General features: G+C 39.4%; 1 protein-coding gene across 4 annotated transcripts; it reads right to left on the reverse strand.

Moving 5' to 3' along the window:
* Positions 1-6,213: 6,213 nt before the first annotated feature.
* odad1 (outer dynein arm docking complex subunit 1) lies at positions 6,214-12,667 on the reverse strand. 4 transcript variants are annotated; one of them, XM_030730129.1, is made up of 15 exons: positions 12,583-12,667; positions 11,969-12,060; positions 11,775-11,868; positions 11,492-11,681; positions 11,284-11,409; positions 11,060-11,173; positions 10,822-10,889; positions 10,547-10,734; positions 8,946-9,080; positions 8,711-8,793; positions 7,973-8,141; positions 7,479-7,642; positions 7,261-7,364; positions 6,924-7,010; positions 6,214-6,816 (listed from the first exon to the last, which is right to left on the reverse strand). In XM_030730129.1, exons 2-15 carry the CDS (start codon positions 12,033-12,035, stop codon positions 6,693-6,695), a joined length of 1,713 nt encoding a protein of 570 aa, XP_030585989.1. In that variant the 5' UTR covers positions 12,036-12,060; positions 12,583-12,667; the 3' UTR covers positions 6,214-6,692. The 4 variants fall into 4 exon arrangements, 3 of the variants coding, with proteins under 3 accessions (XP_030585989.1, XP_030585991.1, XP_030585990.1); XM_030730131.1 differs by having other exon boundaries at positions 6,920-7,010; XM_030730130.1 differs by lacking the exon at positions 12,583-12,667 and adding an exon at positions 12,433-12,572.
* Between the last annotated feature and the right edge of the window lie 720 nt (positions 12,668-13,387).

Below are 13,387 nucleotides of genomic sequence, written 5' to 3' on the forward strand. Positions count from 1 at the left end.
AGGCTAAGTCTATTTAGATATCTGTAACAGTAGTATTTTTCCAGTCTAGATGTGCTGACCCTGCCTCAACCCCTTAGCCTCAGGGAGAGCTCGTCCAAATTTGCCTGGACCACTTCCCCTCCTCTGTAGCCTTTCACCTGTCCAGCATAGGTGTCTCTACCAGGGGATAATGCTCCCTCTGGCATAGCTGTCTGGGTTATTGAAGCACACAAGTCACCACACCATGACTAGGGATGTGGTGGAAAAACTTCATTCTGTATTTTCCAATAAAGACTGCAGGGATCCTTCTAAAGTAGCTACTGTCTAAGCCACAGTTGCAGGAGTGTAACCTGTATGATAACATTTGGACCCTAGATTGACAAAAGTGTATCCTTCCCATTCACCCTTTCTACTCATGGATAACAAGTTGTGCAGTAAAAATAATTCTGATCTATTTTTAAGAAAACATTAATATTGCTTTTAGGCAAGAAGAAAAACATTCTTCTGAACTTTATTTTAACTATGATGCAAATTCTTGGAGGATACTATATTCCTAAAAATCAGTGATTGTTGTAGAATTAATCTGTGGCCATATCAGGACCATTTGTAAAGTATATATATATATATATATATATATATATATATATATATATATTAAAAAAAGGATTCATTTATGGACTGGTACTTACATAGTATTTTTCTACTCAATTCATACAAGCGCCTTTTAACATTCACACACTCACACAGATGCATCAGAGGAAACTCAGGGTTCAGTGCTTTGCTCAAGGACACGTCGACATGCAGATCGAAGGAGCCAGGAATCAAACCACAGAGCTTCCGATAAGCAATATCTTAACATCCAGTGCAGTATGTGTTAATAAATATCTTAAACATATGGAAAAAAAAGAGGTTAAAATCAGTTTGTTCAAATTATAGAATAATAATCTAAAAGCCCGGGACAAGGATAAAGCCAAAGCTTTAGCTGGATCTTCACAGAGTTGCTGTGGTTTGATGCATCTTTTTACTGTTGCATTAGTCAGTCAAGACTTCAAGGATTTAAAAAAAGGCAGACATAGAGTTTTTTCTTTTGCTCTGTGTACTCGTGTACTCTCAAGCAGTGATTGTCATTAATTTAACATAGCTCAGATAATGAATATCTTCTTCCTTGTTTGTGGTGATTATGATATAAAAATGCAATCATGTTCTGTTAGCAGAAAAAACATTTCAGGTTACAATTGACTTATCTGATGAAAAGGTGTGAGCCAAATGGAATAAGAATTAGGTTCTCCTAAACTGAGGCTAAGATTTTTTTTTTCCGTAAAAGGTGTCTTATCCAATCCAGGTGAGGGGAAAAGGGGAAAACAACCACCCCAGAGAGTATTAAATGTTTCAGAGTCTCATTACTAATGAATGAGATTAGGAAAGACTGTGATCAGAGCTTTGGGTAAAATAAGTTCTATAAGAGGTGGTTACTATTGTTAAAAGAGTGAACTGTAAACCAAAACATGATCTTTTTCCAAACCTAACCAGCTAGTTTTCTTGTGTACATGGCCTGGCCAAAGTAAACAGGAGCAGAGAACTACATCTCCCAGTTAGCATGGCTGGTGAACGTGCCTAAGAAAGCTGATGGGCAAAAAAAAAGATCACCTGGGGTACTGTAATGGTTATGGTGTGCATCTGACTCCTAAAAGCACTCAAAAAATCAATAAGTGAACAAATGTATGGTCAGTTGACTGATATGATGTGCAAATGTACTGTAATAATGGTACAAAGGCAAGGACACTGTATTCTGTTTATCAGGAACTCTTCATGTAAGCCAACTGTCTGTGGACTGTCTGTATTTGCTGTGTAATGTTCCAGGGTTTCCTGTTGCTTTCCTTACCAAATAATTATCACAAACTGAACATATGAACCATTTTCAAGAAATGATAATTCCAGGGTAGAAGCAGCAGGACATGCTGACACATTTTCTTACAGTGCAGTACTGCACAGAAAGGATGCATGACAGAACAAGCATTATAACAGAGAATGCAACCGTCTAGTTACATCAGATGGATGTAAACAAAAAAGAAAAAAAAGAAAAAGAAAATCAAACATAGTTTGTTATAGGATTTTACGCATAAAACAGCAAAGTGTGCTACAAGTAAAGTTAAAACAACTGAGAACACTGGTATAATATGAAGATCTAAAAAAAAAAAAAAAAAAGCACCTTGGGTTTCCTAAATTTAATATCTAAAAGTGGAGCGTGGAAGACATGCTGTCCTTTAGCCCACCACTTGAGCTTAACTTGTGCTCTTCTACCTTTTTTATTTCACCTCTGTAGCACCACCCATGTAACTGTCGCCAGAGAAAAGTGGAAATTTCCAGTAATTCCTACTGCTTTGCAAACAATGCTCCTCCTCCTTCTAGTTTCCCGCCTTTCACTCTACCTGCTCTTTCCTGCTTCACACTGGCCTCAAGACCTTGTGGCTCTGTTGCTCAACCTTGTGGTGCCACTGAACAACTCGGCTATTTCTCACACAAACTCTTGTTTTATTTCTGGCGTAACCACTGGCCAATAAAATGCGGCACATTATCATGATAGATAGCTTGTGTTACTCTAAAGATGTCAAAGATTGGACTGCTTAATCTCCTTTTTATTCTGAGTGATTAGCAGATTAGCAGTTAAAAAAAAAAACCTTTTTAAAAGGTATTATTTGCACTTATCTTTATGTGAGAGCTTGCCCCACTCTTTCTTGGTTTGCTGTTCTGAAAGCAAAGTATTATGTTGCCTTTGAAATAAATGTTTCTAGTAAAAATTATGTGTAACTATTACATTAGCTCTTGAATGATGAATATGGGGTAGTTTGGGATCACAGAGCAGATGGTAGATTTGCATTTCTATTTCTCTGGCTGCTCTGGTATCCTAGTGTCTGGTTTGTCTCAAAGATCCTCCAAAGCATGACTAAAACTGACACATCATTTAAGATTCATCAAGTGTGATGAACATTACAGTGATTATATCGAGGATCTTGGTGTAGCGTAGATATGGCAAATGAGATCATATGGGCTCACGTGTTTACAGGCTGGGATGTCCATGCTACATGTGTGGTTTTATAGCTTTCTCTTTATTAAAGAACTTAATTTAATGTTTTACATGTTGATGTTTGATAGAAAATCAGCTTGGACAAACTGCAAATAAAGCCACGAGACAGCTGGAGTGAAGAAGTTTTGAGTGCGTTGATGGCATGAGGCACACTGACCTTAGACCTATTGTGAAGCACCAACAAAGAGCCATCTGCACAGCAACCAAAGCTGAGATGAGGGACTTGCACACAGGGGGACAAGAAAGGGGGGGCAGGGACCTGGAGAGTAATAAAAGGCAGTGATAACGCAAAAAAAAAAAAAAAAAAGGCTTGATCAGCTGCATGATGTATAAAACATCAAAACAGCCAGAGTAACATCTTAGAGGTTTGTACACAAGGGGAACAAGAAACTGCACAACATGTCAGCCCAGAGAGTACACAGATCTCTCCACTGCTGGTGAAGTGGAAGACGAGAGCGGCGGGCCTAATCACTCAAGAGCACATTTCCTGCCTCCTGCATGATGAGATGAGGCCAACTGAAACTGTCAAAGGCTAATATTTAACCTGAACCCGTATCTCATCCATGTCACCAGAAAGCACACAGGGTTTATCTGCACGGATCTGAACTGCAATAATATCAGGTTAACATCTCGGACGTGAACAGCACGTCCAAGTGCTGTTCGGCAAAAGGTATGCGTTTCAAAATGGTGATAACAAAGACAAAATGGTGTCAGGGACATCTGTAAAAATCACAAATGTTTCACAGGTAAGGCATGAGAATCAGGATTGCTTAGCAACAGCAGTAAAAAAATTCTCACAGCCTGTGTGGTAGCAGAGAACTGGCCGTGCTGCCACCCAACGGTGGCCTGCCAGCATTTGCAGGAGGATGGACCGGCACTGAAAAAGGTTTTAAAGGCTCACTTCTCAGGGGCATGCATGCGCAGTAAGAAGAAGCTGCAGTGTATCTGCAACGTGTGAACCTCACGAATGAAGAAGGGCTTTATTTTAAAAGGTGATATCATCTTTGCTTCCTCAACACTTTGAAAAATATGATCAGTAATTTGATTGGCTAGAAAATGCACCAGCTCTCATGGTGGGTGGTTGCTTAGCAACCCTCATGGGTGGGAGGGAGGGAGTGTTGGAGGGGAGGGCGAGGAGGGTGCTTCAAGGGGGAGGGAGCATTGTGGGTGCAGGCAGACTGACTGACTGGGGAAATACCTGGCAAAGTTCCCAAATAAACAAATAAGAGCGAGGAGAAGGAGGTGGAGGACAGCGCGGAGACAGAGTACAGGAGTATTTTCTGGTCTAGATAACAGTCTTGTCATAGCGGGAACAAGGCATTGTAGTTCCAACATAGTTTGCTCCCAGGGCAAGTGTGAGGACAGAAAGGAGAGCAGATTTTTTTTTTCTGCAAAGTTACTCTATTATGAGGTGAAACTTTTGACAAGAACTAAAATTCCATGTTGCTTTAAACAATGTTTTTAAAACGGAACCGAGAGAAACACAATCACAGCCATAAGAGGACATCAGCTGTTGCAGACAAGGAACAGATAAATGGGCCACAGACACATAAGACCTAAAAGCATGCAGCTGCCAGACACAACTTTGGAGACGTAGTACATGTGCCGGCATGTCCTTGTTTCCATGGCTGGCTGTGTAGGTGTTTCTAGGAACAGATTTTTGAATTCAACTGAATGAGTTGAATTGAATAAAATAATCCCACCTGACCTAAAGTGTGCAAAAAAAGTAAGAAAAAAAACTGAGCTGCAAACAACAAGAGATGATAAGAAACAAAAAGACCTATAAAATGGCTGTTAAGCTAAAGGAGAAGAAAAAGTGGAAAATGTGCTTATAAAGAGAGGAGGGGTTTTAAAAAAGAGAGGGCTGCCGCTGCTGGTAGGTTGAGCCATGTAGAAGGAGGTGGGCTTTGTAAATGGCTGATGCAGGGCGGTCTCTGCAGGCAATGAGGACTCTTTGTCAGGAGCAGGAAATGAGGTTTCTGTTGTGATTAAAAGGAAGGTTTCTATGGCAATGCAGAGAGCCGTGTGCACAGAGAATTTGCTGGCAGTGGAGGGGGCTAAGTGAGAGTTGAATGTCAAAGAAAGCAGCCTGCTCCATCTCATCTCCCACCACTCCTCTGCTTTGCCACAGCACCCTTTTATCTCTGATAATCTGTTTTCATAGCTGCACAGTTGAGACTACACTAGGGGGGGATTATCCTGAGCAAACCAAGTCATTGGTCGATCAGTCATTAATGTTTACAGAGTAGCAGTTTCACTTCCCCAAATCGCTACTGTCAAATTACACTAGAAAAGAATAGTTTAGCTGAGAGGCTAATTTAAAAACAAAAAACAACAAAAACTCATGCTAATTAGCATAATGACCTGATTGTGTCTTCTTCTTGTTTGTACAGGTACTTTTCTTTAGTTACCACCCTTCCCTTGTTCAGCCCGTGAAGTAAAAAAAGCACAGTGGCATCAGTGTGACCTTTAAAACCTAAATATAGCAAAATGCTTTGTTAATTGTTTCACTGAGTTAAAATATGTTTCTTTAAATAAACACCCCATCCTGGTTTGCTCTTTTCTGCTGGAGGAAGTTGCTCTCCGTAGCGAGTGCCATATTTGCCCCCATAGACTTGATGCAGGATGTTTGGATGACATTTCATAATCCTGATGATCAAAAAGATTTTTTTTTTTTTTTATCTGCACTCATAACAAGCCGCTCTGGTGCTTTAGATGCTGCTGATATTACTGGCTGGCAAGAAAATAATATGTTAATGTAACTGGGATCCCTTCCTTCCAAACAGTGGAAATAGGGACTGATGTTAAATGGTTGTGATGTGCACAAAGAGAAAAAGCTAATGGACAAGTCAGAGCTGATAGTTTATTTAAAAATAGCTCCTAGACATGCCCTCTTCTTTAACTACTGATTTCTATCTAATTTGTTTTTTCAACTAAGAGAAAAACATCCAGTTATTGGCAAATTCTTGTGTGCATGGATGAAAACAAAAACATGCTGTTTACAAAGTTTTGAATAGACATTTACACCTACACACGCTAAAACGTTACCATTTTTACAGAGATAATAATAATAATAATAATAATATATGCAAAAATCTGAAAATAAACATTATTAATCTGTTTAAAAAAATCTATTCAAAATCATCGAGTACAGTAAAGCCCTAAAAGCTCCTAAAAATCACCTTATTGGAAACAAAATCAAGGTCTCAGCATGCAAATTAGAATTACAAAAGGTTCTGCTGCCCCCCACCTTTTTGTTTGAGCATGGCAGCAAGTATCATGTAATAAAGCGCTGCCAGTGAGGGAGGGCTGTGCTGGAACCGGATTGTATAGTCAAAGCCAGATGGCTAGTAACACATCAAAAGGACAGCTGGCTACTAGAGACTTTATGGCTCCTAACCTAATTAGTTCCAACTAAACAAATCACAGCAACATATAATACAGCGGGCCATGCCAATGATTCATCATAAAAGGTGACAAACACACAACATAATTAGGCTCTGAAATGTTACACGTGCAAACTAGAAAAGCCTATGTCAGCAATCAAGCTGCTTCCATCAGATATAACATCCTTCACTGACCTGTATTACAATAAATGACAAGGATCCTGTTTTTAAAATGCGCTTCTTTATTGGACTGATCGGGTCAGCGTTTCAGATTTCTGCCTGTTCTGATGAATGCTGTCTGCCACTGAACTGCAGACTGTCTGTCTGTTGTGCTGTCTGTTGTGCAGAACTCTCTTTCTCCAGAACCTGGAAATCAACTCCAGAAAATCAGATCTTAAAAAAAAATGAACAGCGCATAAATCCCAAATTATCATGACGGGGTAGAACTGGGACTTTTTGCTGCACTGACCCACTTTATTATTCTTTGGCGAAGCTCCCCTTGCGAAAGTGGCCGTTCATCCTCATCAGTAACTGGGGACTCTTCTACATCACGCACCACACTAGATCCAAGGGAGACACACACACATGGCTGAATATAGAGCTGCCAGGCAAGGGGAAAAAGAGGAAGACCACAGGGAAGATTCATGGATGTAGTGAAGGAGGACATGCAGAGGATTGGCTGAGAGAAGATGTGAGGGACAGGGTGAGATGGAGGCAGATGATCTGCTCCCTAAAGGGAGAAGCTGAAGAAGAGGAAGAAAAAGAAGAAGAAGGTGCACAATTTTCAAAATGAAAAGATAAACGGCTGACCTGCTGACTGCAAGTTGGTTGCTGACATTCTGCCGAAGTAGTAGTGGATTCTGACCCAACAGTAAATTGGCCACAGGTTTTGGATTGTAGTCCTCTTCCAGGTCCTGTATGAGTTTTAAACATAGAAACCACAGGGCAGAAATGGAAAACAAACAAACAAACAAAAAACACTGTAAATACAACATAAGGAATATATGTTAAGAGGCCAGCCTGATTACTTTAGTATTGAGGAAAGCCTGCACAGTGAGAAGCTCATTGGTCTTCTGCTCCAGTAAGCCAAGGTAGGACATGATGTTGTTCTCAGTGATCCCAGTGGAGGAGCCCAGCACATCTTCTATGACTGAGTGGCCGCACTCTATTTTACAGAAGAGCCTGTTTACACCTGTGAGACAGAAAACAAACCATGAAACTGTCAGTGTTTTCTTGTTTATTATAAATATCCAGGAAAACGCTGCAGCATGTTGAAACTTTTTTATTTAAATATATGTATTACTACATTAGCCATCTGAACAGTCTTCCTGATGTGCACTGAATTATTTCATTGCCTGTAGGCTTTTTATGCTTTTTTGCATTATCATCAGACCTTTTCTGCACAAAAGGCTACAATTGCCTAAAGGGGGTATGAATTTATGAGAATTTACAATTTGGAATTATAACATTTCAATTAGTTGAACAGTAACTGGATATCATAGATTTGTAAAATAAATCAAACCTGTTTCAAGCTCGTCCAGGATTTCGCTTATGGTGCTGGCTCGGTTTTCATAGGCCTCTGCATGAGATTCAGCTTCCTTTAGTTGCTCATTAGTGTCTTGAATCAAAGATTGGTGCTCTTGTTCCAGCTGGAAACCTTCAACCCGAAACTGCTCCATGTCTTTTTTGAACTGCAGAGAGACACATTTCAGCACAAACTGATAAATATACAATATATATTATAGACATAAATGAACAAACCTTCTCCCCACCCAGCACACCTTAAGAGTAACTCCAGATAAGATCAGCGCATGTTTGGGAAATCGCCATCTCCAAATGTGGTAAATCATATGGGCCATCATTTACAATTGTCAAAACCACTGGATCATCTTTCACATTCAAAATAATCAAGGGGTAAAGGTACTTCAGTGCTCAGGCCTCCCAAAAGTGGGCATCGCCCACTCAGCACTGAAGGGGTTAATCTGAAAATGAGGCACAACATTTTTGTTTCCTATCACCTCGCACCATTATCATGTAATATAATCAGATTTGGAGATGGTGATTTCCCATGCTGTGCTGATTTTATGCTGTTTTTATCTGGAGATATTCTTAACACCTCCTAAACGTTATCTTCCACAGTGATAAAGGAACACTGGCGATTGTATTTTTTTTTTTTTTGCTTATCATAAAAAGTGTAAGCACCGTGCATAACTGCACTGGGATATGTCATTTTTGAGATTTACAAGAGAAACACACTCACCTTGCTAATTTGTTCCTTCAGTACCTCGGCCTCATTGGTTTGCTCATTAACAAAATTGAAAAGTGCAAAGTTCCGGTCTTCACCTAAACAGCACCACAGCAGTGAGACACATTTAAAGGTTCTGAAATTAATCTTTAACACTGAGGCTAATTATTCTTAGTATCAAAGCAGGATCTTGTATATACTGAGCTTTACTGCTCAGCATGTAATCTTCAGATTGTGTAGGTAGATTTACCCTGAATGAACCTGGTAACCAGCAGGTCCAGGTTGTCCTCCCCTGTAGCAGTCCTAATCTTCTCAAACACCTCCTGTAAAGCATCCAGTGATTCTTCTCCTGAGTCCATCCTCCCCAGCTCTTTCGGCTCTGACACTGAAACACAGTACCCATTCCCACCCTGTTAGTGTGGACAGAACGCTTTCCTCAGTAGTCTGACTGTCCACATTTAATCAAATGAACCAACAATGACAATCTGTACTTAACACTCTTGCACTGTAAATGTCCCCATGTAGTTTACAAAGATTTTTTTCCCCATTTTGAACAGTTATGCTGCTAGTAGCTGAGACAAGTTAATCAGAAGTGCAAGAGTGATGCTTTGAGTGCTATATTACAGCATCCAAGGACACACTGGCAAGACTGACTGTACTTTCCAATTTTTACTGTTTTTAAGCCAACAGCAAAGCTTATGTTATTGAATTTTCTGCTGTGTTGATGCTGTTTTAAATATATTATTTTCTATTAACACCTATGATTTGGCGGAGTTTAAACTTGGAGCAATGGAGATGGAGCATATCATATAAACATAAACTACATGGAAAAATGTACTGGGCTGCACTTCTTCATTTTTGAATGCAAGTGTTTTTAGTCCCACTGCCACAGGTGTATGAAATCAAGCACCTAGCCATGCAGTGTGCCTTTATAAACATTTGAGTAATAATGGGCTGTTCCAAAGAGCTCACTGAATTTGAGTCTGGTACTGTAATAGGATGCCACTGCAACAAGGCAGTTTGTGAAATTCCTTCTCTCCTAGATATTCTAAGTGGTTTTACAGTTTCACTGGAAGCATTTAGGAACCACAGCCACACTCAAACTTAACCACAAAGTGGCACACATGGTAAAATTACAAAGTGCTGTGGGGTATATTGTGTAAAACTCATCGACGCTCTGCTGACTCAGTAACTGCAAAGCTCCAAACCTCCTCTGGCATTAACATCGGCACAAAAACTGTGCACTGGGAGCTTCATGGTATGGATTTCCATGGCTGAGCAGCTTCCACAGATGTAATGTGTAGGTGACCCAGTACTTTTGCCCATATAGTGTATTTTACAATTTGAAACATGTTGTTCTAAATATTCATATTTAAGTAACATATGTTGCTAGTGCACAGTTTCCAACTTAGGAGTAAAAATGAAGCCTAAAATGACTTCTTAATTGGCTTCTCATGGTTTTCTCTTTTGGGTATATTTATGGTTCAAGCCAATTCCTATGTTGTTTTATAATTTATGGTCAAAATTTACATTCCTCTCAGTTTAATTTCCTCCATACTCTTCCCTTTCCCACATTACCTCAGTATAAACTACTGTCAAGCTTTCTTGTGCCTTTCTTTAAAATTACACTTACAACTTACAAATTTACATTTGAGCTACATGTAGACTGGATGGGCTTTTTCTAGCTTTTTCCCATGTCACATACGACACTGTACTGCACAGTATTAGTCTGTCTGAACTTTTGTTAAGCATTAGCTTAAAGAGATATAGTTCCAATATTATCATCAACATTGTTATTACTTGCTTATTAATAACAGCAATAGTCACCACAACACACTGGTTGCCTCTTACATTGTCTGGGTCCCATTTCATGCTCGTCCTCCTGCCTCCCTGCGTTCTTGCACTTGATGCTCATGAACGCTTTCAGGCTGGACTCATGTGCAATAACCCTCTCCAGTTCCTTCATCTCAGCATTGTACTGGTCAAGGTCCTTCACTGCCTTCTCCCTTATCATTTTCACTTTGGACTGAGTCTCCACCCTTATGTACATGTCACAATTACTGAATGAGCTGCGTAACATGCAGATATTGTTTCACATTATTTAGAAACTGAATCTCAAATTTCACCTTTCATTGTAAGTAGCAAAGGTCTGGTTGATAACTTCCCCAATTTTCACGCGGACGTCCTGCAGTTCCTACAACACAGGTGTTCATGCGGAGACATGTTTTCAGTTCTCACCTGCTATTCAAGTGTAAAAACCTGACTAAGTAACGGCTAAATAACAAGAAAGCTAACTGGTAAAACAAACAAACAAGCAAACAAAAAAACTTGTTTCTAGCTCATATATGTGATGTGACCTCTGACCTTTTTAAGCCTGCTGTGTAGTTTCTGGAAACGAACACGCTCATTATGAAGAGTATACAGCTCCTCTCTGAGGCGGCTGTTTTTGGTCAGCTGCTTATTAAAGCGAGTCAAGGCCTTGACGAAGAACACATACAAACTTTAATATAATTTTACATTACACTCAACATGGTATTTAGCATTCTGTCTGTACTCTGTATTTGGTCATAATGTGCTTCATGACTCACTCTGTCCAGTTTGTCTTCCATAGTGCGCATGGCCTTTTGGGTTCGCCGCACCGCAGATCTTTGTGCGTTACTACTACTGACTTCTCCATTTCTCAGCTCTGCCAGTTTCAACTCCATGCTCGATATCTAAAAACAGCAGCTATAAACCATGCTAAACATGAAACAATACCAGGGGATGTATCATATAATGTGAAAAGTCATAATTAACCTCCTTTTGTAGCTCTTGTTGACATTGTTTCTCTTTCTCCAGCTCCTCATCTAGCATTTTTGTCTGCTCAAGCAGGACCTGAAGAGTCTGGATGTCCTTCTTTTCCTGCTGTTGGTGGAACAAGCTCTTACAGGCGCCAAGGTTTTGATCCAGCTCCTCCTGCTCCTTCTGCAGCATGTCTATCACCTGCCTTCATCCACATGACACAAGTGATTGCTCAAAAGGAGTGAAAAAAAAATACATAGATTGCTAACTATGTGATATAGATGTAGTTTTTATTCACTGTTGTTTGCGGATCTGTTCCCGGGCCCGTATTTTGTAGGCCTGCAGATCTCTTCCCATGATCTTGAACTGTCTCTGAAGTTTGGCTATCTTTTCTGCTCAAAAAAATATCGCGTGCATGCGATGTTAAACCTGTTTCAATCAACTGGCAAATCGACATACGACAGTTAATAACGCAAACACGGCAAAAGTTACCTGCCCTATCGTTATCAACCTCACTGTTGTCTGAGCGTGCACTGGTTGCCGATCGTCCTCGAGGCATTGCTGCAATGGACTTCAAAAGATCCCTGTTTTTGTATGAGAGAAAAAGGTTATGGTCTTCAGACTATTACATTTAAAGTTTCATATTCTGCCTTCCTTCAACCTTAAAGGCTGAATATTTGCTCAAATAAGTGAAAAACTATTTTTCAGTTGCTGCCATTAAGCATCTTTATACTGAATCTTAAGCTTGTCTGCATCAAGTCTGAAGAGGTCATTAAAATACTAGTTTTGAGATGCTTTATTTAAAAAAAAAAAAAAAAGCTACAGAGACATCAGTCCCTTGCTTTGTTCCCCAATTATTTATTTACTGTTATTTACTGTTTTTCGTGTGATTGTTCCCTTTTATATGATACAGTTACAACAGTTTTACAATGAACAATAAATGTCTCTTAGCAAACCTTGCTGCAGTTTGCTGTTCCTCCAGCTCTCAGGTCACAAAAATAACCAGCGTGTTTCTTGCCAGCTGTTTTGTAAATACGGTTAGGTAGCCTACGAAAGTTATGTTGAAGAGCATTTTGCTGTTAATGGCAAATAACAAGTTATCTTACCAGCTGTAAGTCTGAAGGCCAGGGAGTTCTTCAAGACCTTCGGCAGCAGTTAGTAGCAGCAGCAGCCTGAGTTGTTAGTAACCGTTGCTAAGAGTTAAGCACTCCCTGCGCTCAGTCTTTCAGGCAGCAGTCTATGGCGCTACAGTAACTGTATTAGAATACAGTAAGTAACCACAGAGCTAAATTTATCAAATATAAATTTATGAATAAACCATTAAGAAATTAATCATTAATTTGTGGAGAAAAAAAAACGAACACATGAAATAAATAATTATTTCTTACGTTCATAACAGGGTAATTCTTCAACTATAATTCAACTGAAACGCATTAATAACACCAGCATTGTCATTTCCATAACAGAAAAACACCTAGATTTTACATTTTGCACAGTTTGATGGAAATGACCATGACCCCCTATTTAATTAAAATAGACAATTATGTGTCATTTTAATATAAAGTTAATATCGGATCATTAAATAAAAATCAAGCAAGATTGGATGTTCCAAATTTGGCCCTGGGACAAAGGAAATATTGCAAAACCCACAAGCAAAAATCCACTTTTTGTATATTAAATTAATAGTGAGTAATTTATGATTTAATTTTTGTACTTTTTCTTTTGGTGTCACAAAAGAGTAATAAAAATATTTAATTGTGTTTATGTCTGTCTTATTTACGCCAGGGACACAAAAATTATCACACAGAAGAATCACCCCAAAGTTACATTCACTGAAATACAATGTTAGCTAGCTTCACATACTTGAATCTTTTTGTTGCAGTTTGTTACCCCTCTGATTCCCCTGAGGTA

This window comes from Archocentrus centrarchus, chromosome 5 (assembly GCF_007364275.1).
Source record: "Archocentrus centrarchus isolate MPI-CPG fArcCen1 chromosome 5, fArcCen1, whole genome shotgun sequence".
Taxonomy (NCBI): Eukaryota; Metazoa; Chordata; class Actinopteri; order Cichliformes; family Cichlidae; genus Archocentrus; species Archocentrus centrarchus.

Bases quoted from the DNA above. Each gene is read 5' to 3' on its own strand.
- odad1 (XM_030730129.1), bottom strand. From the start codon at position 12,035: ATGCCTCGAGGACGATCGGCAACCAGTGCACGCTCAGACAACAGTGAG. The intron at 11,410-11,491 runs GTTAATTATGAC...TGCTGTTTTTAG, and splicing joins AACAAGAGCTACAAAAGGAG to ATATCGAGCATGGAGTTGAA. The intron at 8,794-8,945 runs GTAAATCTACCT...GGTGCTGTTTAG, and splicing joins GGTTACCAGGTTCATTCAGG to GTGAAGACCGGAACTTTGCA.